Source organism: Chiloscyllium plagiosum, unplaced genomic scaffold (genome assembly GCF_037043375.1).
Source record: "Chiloscyllium plagiosum isolate Xiang-an unplaced genomic scaffold, Cpla_swu_hap1 HiC_scaffold_8, whole genome shotgun sequence".
Lineage (NCBI taxonomy): Eukaryota > Metazoa > Chordata > Chondrichthyes > Orectolobiformes > Hemiscylliidae > Chiloscyllium > Chiloscyllium plagiosum.
Window position 1 is genome coordinate 97,408,841 of NW_028270146.1, and position 21,017 is coordinate 97,429,857.

The 21,017-nt window shown below is 40.7% G+C and overlaps 1 protein-coding gene across 1 annotated transcript; it reads left to right on the forward strand.

Annotated features, from left to right (window-relative positions):
• Window positions 1–1,563: 1,563 nt before the first annotated feature.
• gchfr (GTP cyclohydrolase I feedback regulator) lies at window positions 1,564–20,738 on the forward strand. The gene is made up of 3 exons (XM_043698262.2): window positions 1,564–1,827; window positions 12,635–12,729; window positions 19,443–20,738. The coding sequence occupies exons 1-3, from the start codon at window positions 1,792–1,794 to the stop codon at window positions 19,576–19,578; spliced, it is 267 nt and encodes an 88-aa protein (XP_043554197.1). The 5' UTR covers window positions 1,564–1,791; the 3' UTR covers window positions 19,579–20,738.
• The last annotated feature ends 279 nt before the right edge of the window (window positions 20,739–21,017 follow it).

Here is a 21,017-nt window from a genome sequence, read left to right on the forward strand (position 1 = left end):
GAGTCTGCAGTCACATGTCAGCCAGACCAGGTAAGGAAGGCAGTTTTCTTCACCTGTGAATCAGGTGGAGCTTTTCCTGATAACTAACAAAAGATTCATTGTCATCTTTAGACTCTTAATTCCAGATTTTTAACAAATTCACACTTCACCATCTGCTAAGGCAGGATGTGAACCCAGTTTCCCTGGATTAATAGCCTAGTGATAATATCACCAGTGCACTGCCTCCCCATGGGAATTTGGAAATATTTGTTTGAGGAAACAACTAGCATAGTGAAGGTCTTGTGATTTAGTAGGTAGTGTCCCTGCGCTCAGCCAGATGCTCCAGGTTCAAATTCAACTTTAGGACTTGATGGCCATAAAATCTGTGTTCATAATGCAGTCAAGCATGGCGAGTATCAGCTTGCAACAAATTCCAATAGTAAGCAATAAGGACAGAGAGATCCCTGATCAGCCTTGTGATGGATAGAAATTGGAGCCTCTACCATCATTATTTTTTATTTCAAAATTATACTTTATTCATAAAAGACTTTATTTAAAAGATAGTCATTAGAGCAGTTAAATTCTGTAAAGTCTTTACATATATAGAACAAACAAACCAGAGGTATTTCCTACTCATACAAGATTATATTTGTGTACATTTGAGGCACCAGGAGTGTCTGATAACTGAATGGACCCCCATTGTACTTTGGCAGAAAGACTACTATCCACAGGTCCAACACGGATTGGGACAAATAATGTAATTTCTGACTTTGGATCAAAAGCTTGGCTCCTCCTGGTGATTGTCATGGAGCTCTGCCTCCAAGGCAGTGAACTTAACAAGAAAAATTAGCGCGGTGAATAGTTTATCTATGAATATTTCCTGATAGGATCCAGAACATATTAGCCAAAACTGGTGCACATGAAATTAGAGAAAGTGAGGGATGCAGATGCTGGAGATCAGAGTCGAGAGTGTGGTGCTGGAAAAGCACAGCAGCTCACGCACCATCTGAGGAGCAGAATAATCGACGTTTCGGGTATAAGCCCTTCACCAGAAAATTCGATTCTCCTACTCCAAGGATGCAGTCTGACCTGCTGTGCTTTTCCAGTACTTGGGAATTGAGCATGAATAAACTGGGGGGCATAAAGTACAGAGGGTAATAGATAAAATTGAGTGGCTAAATTATACAATGATAAATGTAGAAAGTATGAGACTATGTTTGGATCCAAAAAAAACAGTACGTAATATTTATTGGCAGAAAGATTACGATTTGTGGAGCAATGTAAATTACGTGTCTGGATGAATGACGGAAATTGTTTTTAAATCTCAAATGGATTGCAATTCCAGAGGCTATAGTCAGTTGTTCAGAGCCGTGGTCGGCCCATCTCAGGTATTCGAGGACTGCAGTTGAAGTTCGGTTTCATGCACTGAATCTGGTGTAGCCACGCCAAATGACCAAAATGATACACGTTAAAGCAGGAAGTACAAACTGCTTGCAGCCTCCCGCTGCGGGGTTAAATCATGTTGATTCTCATTAAAGAAAGATGAAAGTGATAAACCTGTTTGACGCACATGATTGCAAAATACCAGTGGGTTGGCACATTTTTAGAAGCTGCATTTCCACGGTTTGTAAACCAGTTTCAGGAGATTGCTGTGTTTTACTTCAGTGTTATTACGTGAGCTCAGGTAGAGAGTGATTGGCTGGAGTCAGAGTCAGTGAGGAAGTTACACCATCCGTCCCGGGCCGCGGAAAGCCGGGGGGAATATTATTAACGTAACAGTCAGAAGCACCAGGAGTCCAGAGGCTCACAAGAATGCCTTATGTCCTCATCAGCACTCAAATCCGATTGGTAAGTAAATGTGCACTTTATATATCGTCTGTGTGTGCGAGATGGGTCTCGTTTGCATTGGGGTTATCTGCGGGTACCAGCCTTTGCTCGGTTCTCCTCAACAGCCGGCAAAAATAGCTTCTGTCCCCTACTCTAACGCCGAGATTAATTTGTCCCTTGCAGCTAGTGTTCAGTCACCATTTACATTGAGGTATGGAGGATGTACGGGAAGTAGGAAGTATTTGATGTGACTCGGGGTTTCTCACATTCATAGTGAAAAGTACCACCTTGGCCCAAATTAAATGACCGAGGTTGACCTAATGCTCGGAATTGTTGCTAGTCCTATGTTTTGTTCTGATCCCACCAAGTTGTAAGTACTGGGGATTGAAATTGACAACACAGAAGTAATAGCTGGAGAAGTGGTACCTGCTAACTTAACCAAACAACATTGTCAATCTACAGACTAGTTCTTTCCATGGTGGCTAAGCCAGAATACACTTAACATTGGCTAGATCATAGGTAACCAGTTTCACTTCAATTAAACCTATACTGCAGCCTCCAATACCAATCCCTCTTGTTATCTACACAAATATACAGTCTCAGTATTGAGGTCGACCATACTGCCACTAACATTCAGTCCAGAGCTAAGCTGGTATTCACCTCAAAATTGACAACACCTTATTGCATTGTTGCCCACCCTCACTGCTTTTAAAATTCCTTTCATGTCTTTGCTTCTTAGAGGCTTAACTTTTGCAAGTACAGTAGTCATAGTGTCATACAGCACAGAAACAGGCCCTTTGGCCTAACTCATCCATGCAAACCAGGTTTCCTCAACTTAATTGATCTCATTTGCCTGCATTTGGCCTTCTTCCCTCGCAACCTTTCCTATCTATGTACCTGTCCAAACATCTTTTAAATGCTGTAATTCTACTCACTTCTACCACTTCCTCTGGCAGCTCTTTCCATATACACAACACCCTCTGTGTGAAAAGATTGCCCCTCAGGTTCCTTTTAAATTTTTGCCCTCTCACCTTAAACCTATCCTCTCTAGTTTTGAACTGGGGAAAAGACCTTGGCTATTGAACTTATCTAGACCCCTTATAATGTTTTATAAACCTCTTAAAAGTCACCCCTCTGACTTCTACACTCCAGGGCCAAATTATCTCAGACTCTCCAGCTTCTCCTTTATAACTCAAGCCCTCCAGTCTTGGTAACATCTTTATAAATCTTTTTGCACCTTTTTCAGTTTAATAACATCCTTCCAATAGCAGGGCAACCCAAGTTGTACGCATTACTCCAAGTGTGACCTTACCAATTTCTTGTACAACTGTAACATGATGTCCCAACTCCTTTAATCAACTCTGACTGATAAAGGCAAGCTTGACAAATGCATTCTTCACCATGCAGTCTAGCTGTGACACCACTTTTAAGGAACTATGTTGAAACTTTATTGCTGGAACAGCACAGCAGGTCAGGCAGCATCCAGGGAACAGGAGATTCGACGTTTCGGGCACAGGCCCTTCTTCAGGAACTATGTACCTGTATGTCTATGTCTCTCTGTTTGTTAACACTTCCATGGACCCTACTGTTAACTGTATAAGTCCTACCCTGGTTTGTCTTTCCAAAATGCAAACCTTGTATTTATCTAAAAATCCTTCTACCATTCCTCAGCCCACTGGCCCAGTTGATCAAGATCCTATTGTACTCTTAGATAATCTTCTTCACTGTCCATTATACCTTCAATTTTAGTGTCATCTGCAAACTTATTAACCTATATTCTCATCCAAATTGTTTACGTAAATGGCAAGCAACAATGGACCCAATCCTTGTGGTATACCACTGGTCACAGTCCTCCAGTCTGTACAACAAGCCTCCAGCACCAGTAGCTCAGGCAGCTTGTTCTAATTCTGAACTAAGCCCTCTTTTCTCTTCCCTATTCGTCCATGTTGAATGTCACTACTTTGACATACTGTGCAGTGAAATTGTATTTTGTTTCTGTAGGAAAATTTGTTTTACTGTTGTTTTATTTGGCCTTGGACCTGGATATTCAGAACTGGTAAAGGAACAGTCCTCTAAAAATGTTAAAAGATTAAATTAAATCTTTTTATGTGGGCAGATTATTGTTGTAGGCCATTGGTGTCTCCTAAATAGACCTTATCCTTTTCCCACCTTTTCAGGGATGCCCAGACTGGTGTTGCAAACATTGTCCTCTCAAACTACCCTCCATTGCTCTTCAACTCCCAATGTTTGAAACATTGCAGTATTATATTCCTATTTGCTTTGTTCATCTGGTTCAAGTTAACTGCACCTATCTCCATTTGTCTGCTCTACTGTTGGCATCTGCCTTACTCTCCCATTCTGAAACTAATTCTTCAAAGCTTCACTATCTTGAAATATATCTCAAAAGCCTCCATAATTCCAATTGCTTTTGGAGGGGGCCGGGGTGAAAATGGGCAGATATTGTATATAAGCCTCCAGAACAAACAGGACTCTGTTAGAAAGTAATTTTTCAAATACAGATTTTGCAATAAGGTTACGATAATGTTAAATGCTAATTTAAAATAGTATGACTACCACTAATATCACAACTTAAGTGAAGAAAATAAAATTGGAACAAGTTTCATCAGATCAAAAAACTCCAAAGCACAAAGTCCAAATGCCAGTTACAAGTGTTGGTTTATCAATAACTAATTCTATCCACTGCAATATCGCCATGAATATTCAAAATCACTAGCCAGCCTAACAGGTTTCTACTGTTGAATTGTACAACTGACTAGCTTTAGAATAAATACCCATTAATTTTATGGTTAATTAAATTATCTAATTTGTCTTGTTTTGAAAGAAAGGCTGGTTTGTTTCCAGCAGGAAAAGGTCTCCTTTTATGTGTTATTAATAAGTGCATTAGGTTTCACTGGGCAGTTCTAATCTCATCATAACTTTTGAACAGAAGTAGGAAAGTATTGTTACATTTTTATAAATGTCTTCAAGATGCTGTCGTCCAGGGCCCCTTTCAAGATTTAAAATTTCCTAACTGCTCTCCATCACTCCAAGTGCTGCCTGACTGAACTCAGCTGATCAATTAGCGCAGTGGATTTACCCAGTAGTTCAACAGGAGAACAGACCTTCAAATTTAATCACCTTGTCAAAATTATATTTTAAGTTTATGCTGTGTTATGGATGAATTGGATGTTAGTCATAGAGTTAGGCATCACAGTAGGTACATTCCCTTGTCTTTTCTATATAAACAGCAAATTTCACCTTTTCAAATATTTATCCAATTCCTTTTCAATAAGAACTAGTGAATTTGGTTCCAAAACATGTTAAGGCAGTGTATTCCAGTGGGTTGATGCCTTGATTTGGATTTGATAATAATGATAGCAGGTCTTAAATTGTAACATTTTTCAAGTGGGAACTGATACATCAGTGAACCTGGATAATAGAACGTACTTGGTGCAGTTAGAATATGGGTGACAGAATTTTGGATGAGACTATGTTTGTAGATGATGGGGGATGAGATAATGACAAGAAATATATTGGACTAACTGAGTTCAGTGCAACAAAGTGGCAGCAATATTTTGACAGGGAACCTTGTTTCAAGGGTGGAAGTAACATGGTCTTAGAGATGATGTATGTGATCAAAGTTTATTTGAAGTCAGGTGTGACACAATGTTTGTGAACAGTCTGGTTCTGCCTCTAACAGCTGCTACACTGAGGGACAGAGTAAAATACAATTACAACATTTATAAAGCATCTGGATGCAACATTTAAAAGATATCTGGATCGGTATATGAATAGGAAGGATTTAGAGGGATATGGGCCAAGTGCTGGCAAATGGTACTAGATTAGGTTAGGATTATCTGGTCAGCATGGACGAGTTGGACCAAAGGATCTGTATCTGAGCTGTACATCTCTGACTCTATGTGGCAGGGATGAACTCGGATTTCACCAGTTTCCTCATTTCCCCTCCCCCCACCCTGTCTCAGTCAAATCCATCAAATTCAGCACCGCCTTCCTAACCTGAGATCTTCTTCCCGACCTCTCCGCCCCCACCCCAGTCTGACCTATCACCCTCACCTTGACCTCTTTCCACCTATCACATTTCCGACGCCCCTCTCCCAAGTCCCTCCTCCCTACCTTTTATCTTAGCCTGCTGGACAAACTTTCCCCATTCCTGAAGAAGGGCTTATGCCCGAAACGTCGATTCTCCTGTTCCCTGGATGCTGCCTGACCTGCTGCGCTTTTCCAGCAACACATTTCCAGCTCTATGTGGCAGGGGCCAAGGATAATAGCTATGGACTTCCTAATATTTAGTTGAAGGAGACTCTGTTCATCTGGTTCTGGATGCTGGACAAGCAGACTTACAATGTACAAGTAGTAAAGTGGTCAAAAGGGGTGGGGGTGGGAGGAGAGAGAGAGTTTTGGGGGTCATCAGTTACATATGGAATCTGGCATGTTTTTGAATGAGATCGCCAGGAGATTACTAAGTAAGGAAAAAGATGGAATCAATTAAAGATCATTGTAGACACCCTGGACAACAGTCTGGGAGCAGAAAGAAAAGCTGCTGCAGGTGATTCTCTGTCTACTATTAGATAGAAGACCGGAACTGGGAAGAACAGTTACACCCAGCTAGATAGTGAGGCATTGGTGAAGGAGTAAGATAGTGTGGTTAACTCTTAAAAGGCTGCAGATAGATTGAAAATGACAAGGGGGATAGTTTATCATGGTCACAGTCACATAGATTGTCATCTTTGACATTGATAAGGATTGTTTGGATACTGTGGTCAAGCAAAAAATCTGACTGGTAGCATTCACACTTGGAGTTCAGTAAAAGCTGGGCACAAATTTGGGAAAGGCTACAGGAGGTTGAGGATGGTTTATCAGGACAGTATGTTCAATCGTTTTATATTTTGCAGAAAAGGATGATGACAGATTTGAAGCAGCTTCATATGATTTGGTTTATTAGGTTACTGGCAGATGCATCAATGAGCAATTAATAGAGTTTCTGGTTTTGTCTTTTTACTAGTACCTGCCTGAAGTAATGAAAGAATTTGGAATCTGATTAAATGTTGCCAGGCTGTAGCATTAATACTCCTCCTCCAGCCATAACCTCCATATACCTACACAGATGGTGGCCTTTATGAATTTGCACCAAGAGAGGAAAGGGCACTCTCAGTGTATGTTAGCACAGAATTCTGAGATCTGCAGTCATTATGCCTGGATCTTCTGAATTTGAAGTGAAAACCTTGCTATTAAATCGAATCACTAAATCAAAGCTTGTTTCAGAAATAGATCAAAACTAATTGAATATTTAAGGAAATTTTAGGATATGAAGTGCCTTACCGGACAGAGATCGCAAAATTGCAATCCAAAATAGCTTTTAAGTGGATACCATAAACTGTAAATATTTTGAAAACTAATCAATAAGTTTATGAAGCAAAAGGCAGAAAAATGAGATCAACAGAACAGGAGTTAGCCCCTTAACCCAAATTCATTCGCCTTTTTGAGTGCTTTTTGTATTTTCCTGCTAGCTCTAAATGATTTCTGTATTCTGACTACTAAGGCTCGCTGCTCCTCTTCATTTACGAATTTCTCACCATTTGTAAACACTCAAACTTGTCTTTCTTTTTTGGTTAAATGGATGACCAACACTGAATATCATTTTGCTCAGTCAGTTTGTTTGTATCCACTTACAATTTCTTATTTCCACCAACGTTAACCTGACTTAACCAACTGAAAACATGCTGCATGACTGTCTATTCCGGTTGATAAATAATGTGGAAAATTGACTCCCAAGGCAATGGGCCTCAATCAAAAAAAACTGCTTTTCATTCTTTATCACAATTTTGTACCTCCCAGCCAGTCTCTAGCCCATTTAAAAAATTATCTCCAATTCCATGTGTTCTATTTGCAACAAATAACCTCTTTCATGCAACCTTACTGAATTCCTGTTGTGTTGTTACCAACAGTGAAAAATAACAATACATTGATGTTGCTATGTGAGTCTTTGTTTTTTGACAGCTAGACCCTTGCATTCCCTCCTATACTTACTCTAGGATTTATTGTAGTTAAATGGCAAACTGAATTATGAATCAATGGATAGTGTTGCTTTTAATACAAAACTAATTCATTTCCAAATCATCTTTTTATAACATCACTATATTCTTAACTAATAAATAACTAAGTTTATTTAATTTCCTGATTATTTACACTATTGAGTGCATAATCTTTGCTGATATGCTGAACACAAATGTATATGAAGATGTTGTCTATAAGCTGTTCCACTGTAAGACAACTGTCATAGAGTCATAGAGGTATACGGAATAGAAACAGACCCTTCGGTCCAACCAGTCCATGCCGAACATAATCCCAAACTAAACTCGTCCCACCTGCCTGCTCCTGGCCCATGTCCCACCAAACATTTCCTATTCATGTACTTATCCAAATGTCTTTTAAATCGTGTAATTGTATCCAAATCCACCACTTCCTCAGGAAGTTTGTATCAACACACGAACCACTCTCTGTATGAAAGATTTGCCTCTCATGTCTTTTTAAAATCTTTCTTCTAACTTTAAAAAGTTTTCCCGTAGTCTAGAAATCCCCATCCTAGGGAAAAGACAACTGCCATTAACCCTATCTATACCACTCATTATTTTATAATCTTCTATAAGGTCACCTCTCAACCTCCTATACTCCAGTGGAAGACATCCCAGCCTATCCAGTCTTTCTTTATAATGCAAACCTTCCAAATCCAGGAACATCCTGCATTCCATATAATTCATGGCTGTTCTATATAAAATATACATGACATTGTCACATAATTCATTGTATTTTCTATATATAATATCAACTACATTAGCTCCATTTTGCTTTATAACAATAACAATAAATTTGAATCATAAGTTAGAACTGGTGATTGAAAAAAACTGATTATTGTATGAACATGACTTGCCAAGCCTTCTTTGACAGCAGCTTTCAACACCTGACCTCTACCACCTAGAAAATAATCTGCCATCCTTATCTGGTCTGGCCTGTGTGTGAGTCCAAAGCACACAATGTGATTGATTCTTAACTGCCCTTTGAAAATGGCCTTGCCAGCCACTCAATTTAATTAAACTGTTACACAAAATTCATTAAGGAATAAAACCAGATGGATCACTCAGCATTAACATAGATACTGGAAATAACATTTGCAGTGCCATATCCAAACTTCCTTGGAACAAGCTGAGGGCTTGTGATAAAATTGGAAGAACTGTCCCACATACTAGTCAAGCAACAGCTTGACATTGTAAGTTATAAATCAGTGAGTATGACTATGTCCCAGACAGCATCATCATCATTCTTGTGTATGTCCTACCCCACTAGCATGATGATACACCAGGATGGCAGCTCTGGGGGATTCAGCAAGAGTATATTGCCCTGTGTGTCCACAACCTGGCTCCAATTCCTATAAGGTTTCATAGTATCAGGTCAAGCACTGGACTTAATGATTAACACCTACTGCCCTTAACTGATGAATCAGTGTTCCTCCATGTTGAATATCCTTAAAAGAAGCTCTGAGGGCAAGAGGGTGGAATGTATTCTCGTTGGGGACTTCGACACCCATCATTTAGGGTGGCTTGATTTGAATCTCAAATCCCATCTGAAATCTGTGCATTCATGAAGTGCCGTGAACTATCAGCTGCAGCAGAATGTATCTAACCTAATCTTGGTTTTATGCAGAGTGCAGAAAAGCATTCCAAGAGCATCACATTAAAAATGAGGTTATGGTGAAATGAGTAGTGTAATGTCACTGATCTAGAAATCCAGAGATCCAGGTTGCTGCAATGAGGTCATTAAAGGAGTCATTCTCGCGTTGACAGGGTGTGACTACAAAGTACTTGGGCCCAGCTATTCGCTACATAGGTCAATGATTTAGATTTGAGCACTGTTGGGCTCTGTGACACAGTGGTAGTGTCCCAACCTCATGGCAAGAATACAGGTACAAATCTCACCTGTTGTGTAGTGTGTGTTATATATCACAACATATCTGAACTGGTTAGTTAGAAATATCTACAAGAATATCTAGAAATTGCAACTAAGATTTCTTGTGGCACAGTGGTGGTCTCTCTACTTTGGAAGCAGGGTTCAAGTCCAACCTGGTCCCAGAGGTGTGTTGTAACATTCAGGAGGTGGGTTAGGGGGTGGTGCACAGTAGTAATGTCAAGGGATTAGTAATTTTGAACCCCAGGCTATTGTTCTGGAAGTAACTGGCTTGAATCTCACCATGGCAGATGGTGAAATGAGGGCTGTTGAGGCATAGTGGGAGAGGAATTACACCATGTTTAAGTCACACCTGCTCGAGATTAAGTAAACCAGGCCTGCATCTCCAGGGGTCAAAGAATGAGAGGTGATCTCATTGAAACCTACAAAATACCTAAAGGGATAAAAAGGAGAGATGCAGGTAAGATGATTTCCTTGGGTGGGGTGTCTAGAACCCAGGGCCACAATTTAAAAAGATGGCATGCAAATGTTTGAGTGTATGAAGGTAGCAATTGGTCGATTTCTGATTACCAGTGGTTTACAGGGTTATTGGAGTGGGATGGCTATAAGGCATTGAAGTGGTTGATTAGCTGTAGTCAGCTACTGAAGGGTGGTGCAGAGTCAATGGGCTGAATAGATCACTCCTATTCCCATGTTCTCCTAAATTACCTGAATTTGTGCTGGGTCTGGTTCCACAGATGCTGCTAGCCCTCCTGTACTCCATTCATACAGCTTTATTTATGTGTAACCCAGGTAGCTTTTTATTGACAGGCTATTTGATAGTGAAGGCATCATACAGGTTTGCTTTCCTGCTGGAGTCAATCGATAGAGATGAGCAGTATAATGCTTCCTACCTCCCCAATTTTATTCTGCCCGCCCACACCACCCTCCCCCAACTAGTTATGCTGATTTCAACCGTAAGGGGAGGCTTTGGCATTGTGATAATTTCATTGGATAGTAATCAGACTAATGAGGACATGGCTTTAAATCTCACCATGGATGATGGTGACATTTTGAATTCAATAAAGATCGGGATTGAAAGACTTGTCTAATGGTGATCATGTAACTATTGGTGGTTATTCTAAAAATCCATCTGGTTCACTAATAGCTTTTATGGAAGAAAATCTGCCATTCCTTCCTGGTGAAGCTTACATGTTACTCCAAACTCACAGCAATGTGGTTGAGTCTTAACTGCCTTATGGGCAATTGATGATGGACAGTAAATGCTGTCCTAGCCAGCACATCGAAATCCCATGAATGAATTAAAAATATAACCAGCACAGACCAAGGATGTATTTAGGATTTGCTTTACGTGTTTTAGCAGAATGGATTATCAGCAAGCTCAAACTAATTCCAAATAACTTTTTCACCTTTTGATAACAAGTTTAAGTCTTGGGAATAGATTATATTAAGATCACAGTTTATATCAGGATTGAGATATAACCCATGACAAAATTTGGAGGTAATAGCAGTTTGGACAATGGTCTGACCTTGAAAGCAAAAGGTGAACCTTGCATTTGGTTCGAATGATGATTTACCTGATGATAAGTATATAGAAGTAGAGGAGGGAGAGTGTTCCAGACCCATCATAAGCAAGCAGAGTCCTGCATGTATTGATCCACTAGGATATGATAAATCTATCGCTGTTACTCAGTGGAAACGGTGTTCACCTGTATTTCTCAGTTGGAATGAAACTGACCCTTTGTTGCTGCAGAGCACTCCCATTATCACCCTCCATTTATATGGGTTGTAGGAGACTTTCTTCAACTCAGAATTTGGTCTTTTATTTTGTCTGTGCCAGTCATCCATTTAGTCAGAGTTGTACAGCACGGAAACAGACACAACCAGGTCCAACTTGTCCTTGCTAACCAGGTATTCTCAACTGATTCTGTCCCATTTGCCAGCATTTCTGTCTAAACCCTTCCTCTCCTTGTACCCATCAAGATACCTTTTAAATGTTGTAATGTTCTTTATCCCATTTCCCTCAAACTGTCTCCCCCTCCAGTCTTTTATCTCGCTCCCCTCGATCCAATGTCCCCCACTGGGCACCCACCCTCCTGCCTCTGGGAAGATTTCCTTCCTCACTGACTCAATTGAAACTCCCCTTGTGATTCTGCACATTTCGATTCAATCCCACCTGCTCCCAATCGTCTCTGCTCCCAGGAGAACGATCCTGGCTTCTCCCAGTCTCTCCATGTGAACTGAAGACTAGAATCACAGAGAGGTAGGGCACCCTGTAAAAAGGGTGTCTTCACTCAAACACTTGTCACTTACCTGAAACTTGTTCCCCTCCCATCTCAAAGGGAGATTTGCAACAGGGCAATCCAAATCCCTTTCTCTTTTTGTTTTCCCCTGTTCAAATATTTGTCCACATCCCTTTTGGATTATGTTTCTAGTAATGAATTGCATGTCTCCATAATCCTCCAGTGTGAAGAAAAATTGCTGACATTCAATTATATTCTTTGGTAATGATACTGCAATAGCTAGAAGACAAATGTATCATGGTAGGGCACACCTAGATCTCACTGGCACAATGATTGAATGTTTGAATGCTGTTTGCACAAAATATGGTACAAATTTTCAATTGCAAAATTGTGGTGACGGATGCATCTGGGTCCAGTTTGCACTGTGTTGGGCTGGGGGTGCCTGCTGTAATTTTAGGAATTTCTGGAACAGCGTGCACTGTCTGGGAGGTTGGAATAAATTTTGTGTTGACCAGTGTAAGCTAAACTCACCATCACAGCGGGAGGGGAGAGAATATGAACCATGTCCAAGCAATTTCAGAAGGAATAATATCTCTGTTTTACAGGAAACTGGGCCCACAATTGTGGGCGACGAGCACTCGGATGAAGAACTTATGAGATACCTCGGAGCTGAGAAAACTACTATGTTAGGAAGTAACTTGTGAGTAAGGGTGTGTTAGAACACTTCATTTACTCCTGCTCTGGAGTTTTAATATATTCTACCTCCAAATTTTGTCTCTTCTCAGCTTGCGAATTGGCTGTATAGGGACAATTTTAGAGAGTTGATGTTGATTTTTCCCCCCCCTTACTCAAGGAGAGGGGAGGTAACTGTAACACCTCTGCTTGTACCTCACCAGAGTTTTGCACTGAGGTTGTATCATCCCCTGCCATTCCATGGCACAGCTCCTCCACCAATTTTTTTATTTGTTTGTGGGATGTGGTCATCACTGTCCAACTCTAAGTACCCAGAGAGCAGTCTAACAGTCAACCCCATTGCTGTGGGTCTGGAGTCACATGACTAAGTAAGCATGGCAGTTGTCTTCCCTAAAGGACATTAGTGAACCAGATGAGTTTTGCCTGACAATCAAGAACATATTCATGGTCATCATTAAGATTCTGAATTCCAGATTTTTATTGAATTGGGATTCCACTATCTGCCATGGCAGGATTTGAACCTGGGTCCCCAGAACATTACTGGGCCTCTTAATTAACAGTCCAAGTGATATCATTAGACCATCACTTTGCCAACTACCTTGCTCTTTTACACTGACCTAATTCCCAGAACTGTCAGTGACAATATAATGGTTTGGAGTGAGTCATGAAATTAAGTACAGCAAGACCAATTGTAAAGCCTTTTAACCACTTTCCAACTGTTTTCTGGGAGTGTGACTCACCAATAAATGATAGCTTTACCCTGCGAAAAATAATTAAATCTCAACTGAAGCCCTAATGCTGGAATCTCCTAATACATGCATTCCAACTGGAAGATATTAGATATCTAGGATCTCCCAATACTAGGAAGGTCAAGTACACAGTTTATAGGGAAAGTGAGGATGCAGACGCTGGAAGTCAGAGTCAATGGCTGAAGCTGAAAGACCATAGCAGGTGAGACAGCATTGGAGTAGCAGGTAAGTCAACTTTTGGGATGAAACCCTTGGTCAGGACTGAGGAGGGGGAAGGAATCCAGATATATATAGAGGGAGGGGATAGGGCTGGGGGGTGGGGTGGGGAGGGGTAAGGGTAGGTGGGATGGTGATAGGTGGATGCAGGTAGGGAATTGTGATTGGTCAGTGGGAAGGGTAGAGTGGAAAGGTGAGGAGGAAAATGGATAGGTTCGAACAGGCCAGGGAGGCAAGGAGGACTGGTGGAGCTAGACATGGGATAAAGCTGGAGGAGGAGGGACTTTGAAGCTGGTGAAGTCAATATTGAGGCCATTGAGCTGGAAGCTTCCCAGGTGAAATATAAAGTGATGTTCCGCCAGTTTCTGTTTGGCTTCACTCCAACAGTGGAGGTGGTCAAGGATGGACATGTCACCGGGGACTAAGAGGGGGAGTTAGAGAAGGATATGTGGTAGGATGAGAATGTGGGGAGAGGAGTTTGGGTGTTTGTAGCTTGGAGGGAATTGGGGACACGAAGGTATTTGTAGCAGTGAGATACATGCCAAACAAGAGAGAGGATTTTAAGTGATTTGGTATAATGCAGAATTAACCACTGACTTCTAATGATTGGGGGTACAGTACTGCCAGTAATCCTCTACTTTTTTGGGACTTGAACATAGGCCTCCCAGTGCAGGGGTAGAGACACTACTACTGCAACACAAGAATACTCTTCAACAATAAGAAGCGAATTGTGGAATGTTTGAAGTAGTTATTTTGGGTAGATATTGTAAACGATGATGAAGTATGAAGACATTTAGATAGATACTGTATTATTTTGGTGTTATTAAGAGAAAAATATTTTCATAACGTATACCAAACTGGACAGGTTGAGGGAGGGCTGATGAAGAAAGAGTACATTCTAACTAGTTAATTTCATTTCAACTTCAAAATATTAGTAGTTAATTGTGAGTTCAATATACCATCCTGAAAATCACAGTATACTATAAAAAATTGATTTTTGCCTCATGACAGGAGTTAGTTATTTTCGATCGGTAAACAATATGCGTGTTTGCAAAGTTTGCTATGATTGTGCAGTTTGCATTTCAACAGAGACTTGAATTGGAAGCTCATCTTGGATGTATTAGGATTAACTATAAACAGCTCCATTTGCGTCCTAAATGGAGGAAAGCATACTATTACCACTCAGTTCTTCCTGAGCTTTGTGACAGAATGTGACTGAATCCCCAACAGCTGATCAAACGATGATAGCAGCTACCAGCGTAAACTCTGCATTGGACCAAAATATAGAACCTCTTTAATTATGCACAATGATTCATCAAATTAGCCAGTGAAGAATAGAATTGCAGTTTTTCTCTGTTTCTGTCTATGGATGTTAACTTCCTTAGTTTATGTTTAAAAAAGGACTTTTTTTCTCAGCTGATGCCCAGCGCAGTATAAGGGAAACATTGCACTGTCAGTGTCATCTTTCAGGTGAGACATTAAACCAAGGCTTCTCCATCTGTCCGGTCCAATATATGTAAAAGATCTCATAGCACATTTTCAGGAATTATCCCCGGTATTCTGTCCAATATTTCGCCCTCAGTCAACATCACAAAAAGATGATCTGGTCCTTATCACGTTGATGGTCGTGGGAGATGGCTGTGTGCACGCTGCTATGCTTCCTACAATAAAAACATCGTTCTACGCTTCAAAGTATTTCGTTGGCTGTAAAAACAGGTCCAGTGAAAAACATGTTCAAGTCTTTTACCTATCGCTATAACCTTTATTCCCAAGAAAACTTGAAGCCTTTCAGTAAACCATCAGCTGTTGGAAGTGTGTTTCACCTGACCATGAGGGAATGCTACAGAAAATCCATAACTCAGACATCCGCTCAGTAACAAGTAATGCGGTTGATGTGAATGATGGGAACGTATTCTGACGGTTTGTGGGAGGGGGAAGAGGCTGAACTCCAGCCGTTGCAACGATGCCTATGGATCGAAAGGTCATGGGGATGGGGTGGAACTACATTTTCAAGCCGCCAACAGTCGGAGCGCGAGCGGAAATGTGATGACGTGATTGGCGGCACGGCGGGCAGGGGCGTGCTGAATTGGGTATTTAAATCCCAACTGCCGGAGCGCGAGGAGGCGGAGACAGCGGGCTGAAATATGAGTGACGTCAGGAGACAGGTTAATATACGGAATGTATTCCCCCAAACTGATGGAGGAGGCCGATTCACTTCTCGCTTTCAAAAGGATATTCCAAAATATAAAGAAATGATTTGCAGAGCTATGAGGAAAAGGCAGGGGGCTAGCATAAATGATTTGTTCCATTAGTGAGAAAGCAAAGACATGGGGGACCGAATGGCTCTGACTGTTCCATGACACTAACACGAATTAGTACAACTAAAATGAAATCAAATCTCACTGATAATGATTCTGAAACTGCCCCATAATCCTAAAATCCCTGGTTCACTCATCTATTCATGAAGGAATCTGCTTTCCTGACCAGGTCTTGCCTTCATATGACGCCAGCTCCAAATCAAGGTGGTTGACTCTGTAAACAAGCTATCCAGATTAGATCAAACCACAGGGCGCCCACATCTCAAGAATGAAGAAGATTCAAACTGGATGCAGTTACTATAGATCTGAGTTTTTCCTTTCTTGAGTGAATTGGAGTTGGGGCTGACTTTTGAAGGGCTGAATGGCCTTTGCTTTAAATCCTATTTTCCTATATATTCCACCTTCATGTTTTGTCTGGTTTTGATGCTTTGTGTAAAATCATCAGCTGGGCCAGTGGGCTGAAGAATGGCAGATGGGAGTTTCATTTTGATAAATGTATAATGTTACATTTTGGTATGGTAAACTAGGACAGGACTTACACAGTCAATGGTAGAGCACTGGGGAGTGTTAACAAGATCTAGGGATACAGATTCATGGCTCCTTGAAAATGGAATCACAGGTAGACAGGGTGCTGAAGAAGGTTTCCAGCATGCTTGCTTTCATCAGTCAGAGCACTGAATATAGGAGTTGGGGCAAGTTGTTGCAGCTGCACAACACATTGATGAGGCCATGTTTGGACTACTGCATGCAGTTCTGGTCACCCTACTATAGGAAAGATATTATTAAACCAGTAAGAGTGCAGAAACTATTTACTGGGATGCTATCTGGACTGGAAGGTTTGAGGTTAAGGAGAAGTTGGATAGACTGGGTCATTTTCCCCTGGAGTAGGAGTCTGAGGGGTCACCTTATAGAGGTTTATAAAATCATTAGAGGCTTAGATAAGGTAGATAGCCAACAGCCTTTCCCCACAGTACAAGAGTCTAAAACTAGAGGGCATAGGTTTAAGGTGAGAGGGGAGAGATACATAAAAGTCCAGGTCGGGAATTTCTTTCACCGAGAAGAGCATCTGGAATGGGCTTCCAGAGGTGGGTGGTGGAAGCGAGTACAATTTTGTCATTTAAGAAACATTTACACAGGTACGTGGATGATAGAGGGATATTTGTGGGCAGCACGGTGGCATAGTGGCTAGCACTGCTACCTCACAGTGCCAGAGACCTGGGTTCAATTCCCACCTCAGGCGACTGTGTGTGGAGTTTGCACGTTCTCCCCGTGTCTGCGTGGGTTTTCTCCGGGTGCTCCGGTTTCCTTCCACAGTCCCAAAATGTGCAGGTTAGGTGAATTGGCCAAGTTAAATTGCCCGTAGTGTTAGGTGAAGAGATAAATGTAGGGGTCTGCGTGGTTTGTGGGTCGGTGTGGACTTGTTGGGCCGAAGGGCCTGTTTCCACACTAAGCAATCTAATCTTAAGAAACAAAGGCAGCAAACTGAACTAGTTTAAATTGTGAAAACTGGGCAAGTTGTGCTGAAAGACTTGTTTCCATGCTATAGATTTCTATGAACTAGTGAGGTCTAAGGAGCTCCCACACCTAAAGGCAAATTAATTGCAGCCAATTTACCCATACTTTCAGATATCAGCATATCCAGCAGAAATTTGTGTTGCAAGGGTACAGTTTTCCACAAGAGTATCTCTCAGGCATGCAGAGCTACCAGTAGAGGATAGATGAGCTTCTGAGAATCTCTCTCAAATTCCAGAACAGGCCAATCTGAAATGAAAGTTAAACAGATAATGCTGGAAATAGTGGAGTAGACAGTGTCTGTGGAGAGTTAACATTTCACCTCAATGACCTTCACTCACTGTGTCACAACAGGGATTAAATATCACAGCCCAAAAAGATATTCTCTGATAGCACTGGAATGTTGTTTTATTGTTCAAAAGGCATACTGCAGCAATTTTTAATCAACTTTTTTTTAGGGATGTCACAACACATTTCTGGAACATGTGACTTGAACCCACAACTTTGTGGTCCAGGGATATGGCACTACCACTGATACAAGATTCCTACATGCCATACCACATCCTTGTCATTTATGTGATTGCCATCTAGGGCTGACACCAGTATATTCTGGGTGCTTGAGAGAATTGAACACTGCAACAGATCTAAAAAAAGACCAGCCTTGACAATCCTGACTCCCACTCAGTTTGTCAGCGAACAATTGGCAATGAGACAGTATAACATGAAACTATCTTCAGTTGTACTTTATCAAATTGGAATTGTACTTTTCACACTTTTTAAAATAACACACATATCAACCATGATTCAATGCATTCTCTGCACCCTCCCCACAAAATAGTTACAATATTTTGTGGGGAGGGTGCAGAGAATGCAGTGAATCATGGTTAAAGGGATGAGAACTCATCATTTCCCAGTAGATCAGGTAACATACTGGCACTTTTACCAATTTAAACTCTACATTATGTATTCTGCAGTATGAGTATTCCCCGAAGCCTGCTCCTTTGCTTTTTTACTTGAGTTGATCCTGTGTATATTGGCAAATTTGCTCTAAATATCTTGCTTCACTTTTATCACAATTGTGTTTATTTTCTGGAGACAAAACCAGCTCTCTCCTCATGTTACTTGTTCTCCATAAGCCCTGTGCTGACCTCTGCTGAATCACAGTTAGAACTGTTTCAGGACTTTTAGATCCAATTTCTTAGTTTTTGTTCTTATGGGAGGTCTTAAAGTGTATTGCACGGAGAATGGATGTCAATCCAGAGCAACACACGATCTGATAACTTTAAGAACTCTGAGGCTACCTCAAATTGTCATGATACATGAGTGACAGATATTGCAGTGTCTCAAAGACTAGGAAAGGGAGTTAGCCAGCCATGAAATCCTGCACTACTTCATTGTAGGCCAAGTACACCTTTCCTCCACTAAATGCAGTCACCAAATATTAGACAAAAGGAGAAGAGAGCAAATGAGGCAATTATGGTACTAAAGTAATTAAAGAGATGGGGAAAAATGAGACTATGGTATTTTTGTTTTGAATGGGAGATGGGTGGGTACAGACAAGATGTTAAATAGATGGATAAGAATCCTAAATATGATAAGTTTATGGGGATTGAGTAGTAAATGTGTGGGACACTGCAGCATGGAATACAGGCAGCTGAGGTTTGAATTATGAATTACAGGAGTCTGACTAGGACAGCAATAGAATAGTAGAGCCTGTAGGTGATACCAACATCAAGAATGCTAAAAATTGAGTGCGTATGAGGATGAAAATTCCATTTAAAGTAAAATAAATTACTGAAGCAGTGACCTACCCATGAGAGGGGCTTCAGCACACAATACATTTTCAGTCAAAACCTTGATGTGAAAATAGTGATTTAAGAAGAAATACACATTAATGAGAGATTAATTCATATTTGTATCCACAGTTCGGAATTTCGTGTGAGAGATCCTCCACGGCTGGTGCTGGACAAACTGGAGGCAATTGGCTATAGTGTGATCAGCATGACCGGGTTAGGACAGACACTAGTCTGGTGTCTGCACAAAGCTTCGGATAAATCTTAGCCAAATGGAATCTCTACCATTATATCAGTATCGCTAGACTGAATGGATATCGAGACAAGATTATCGCACATATTGCTTAGAGACTTTCATATAGCATACATTCCATCAGAAATGTTTCAAAGACTGAGGATACACTAATGTCCTCCAATCCCTACTTTCTCGCATTTCACCAATTTTTATGGAGTGTAGTCTTCATCCGACAGACATCCTAAATGTATGCACCTTAGTGTTCGATGTTTCACGGTTTGATCAGATTTAAGTATCACTTATCAGACACATACACTTTGCAGTAAATGCTAGCTAATGATCAAGAGCATTTTTTTCAGATTAACTTTACTCCCTTCCTAGTACTGGTCACTAAGAACTACAAGCAGACATGTTTAGTGACTAAACCTTAAAAGTCCTAATGGCTCATCACCATATTGATCAATATAAATAACAGCTAATAGGGGAGCTAGCACCACAAAGGCACTTGAATATTCAGTTTGAAATTGATAAATCCTATGGGAATGAGACTCCAATTGTACATAATGCTTACTCCCTCTGTTGGAGTGTGATTTCTGCTTAGTAGCCAACAATGTCGTAATATTATTGCAACAGGGAGCTTGTGGTTGATGACCAGTGTTACACTGGGATATAGCTTGCCCAATTTATCCAGCTAGCTAAAGACACTAAGCAGCTGTGCTGTTCAGCCCAGGGAAGTCCCACATTCAATCCCTTGCTGCTTCTAACCAAGAGTAAGGGAAGCAAAGATTAACTGGAAAACCTACTGTTACCCATCATTCAGTGATCCATGCTGGGAATGAGTGTTAATTTTCAATGAGTGAAATTGCTCATGTCCTCTGCGGTTGAGCAACAACATATGTAAGAGTTATTGTGTTTCAAAGGAATGAATTGTTCGGAAGGCACTTACTGAGAATGATGAGGTGCCATTTAAATGCAAGCTTTATCTTTTTCTTTGCTGACGTTCACTTCAGTTTCACAATGGAATCATGCCCTTTTGAATGAGGGTCAACTAAATTAGAGGATGATAATTTATAATCTGTGTTGTCTATCATTTTGTTCATATACAACTGATAATTAGAACTACAATAAACATCTGGAGATCAGCTCACATTTCGAACTCAACTTCAATAAAGCTGATACTTTTATTCGTTTTATTTTGTGTTTCTGAGAATCTGTGCATCATTTGGCTAATGATGAGAGTTTATCAAACATTCATGGCTCCATAGGTAAAAGAGAGAAAAAAAATCAGCCTAACTAGTTGTTTGGTCCTTGGTTTTATTCCTCAAACATTTGTACTGAACGTCCAATCTACAGTCAGATGGGTGACAGTCTGGGACATCAGAGGTTAGGGAGATAAGAGATCATTGACTTATTTGCTCAATGTATTTCTTCCATGTGGAAGCTCAGCATGTCTGGGGATAAAGTAATACATG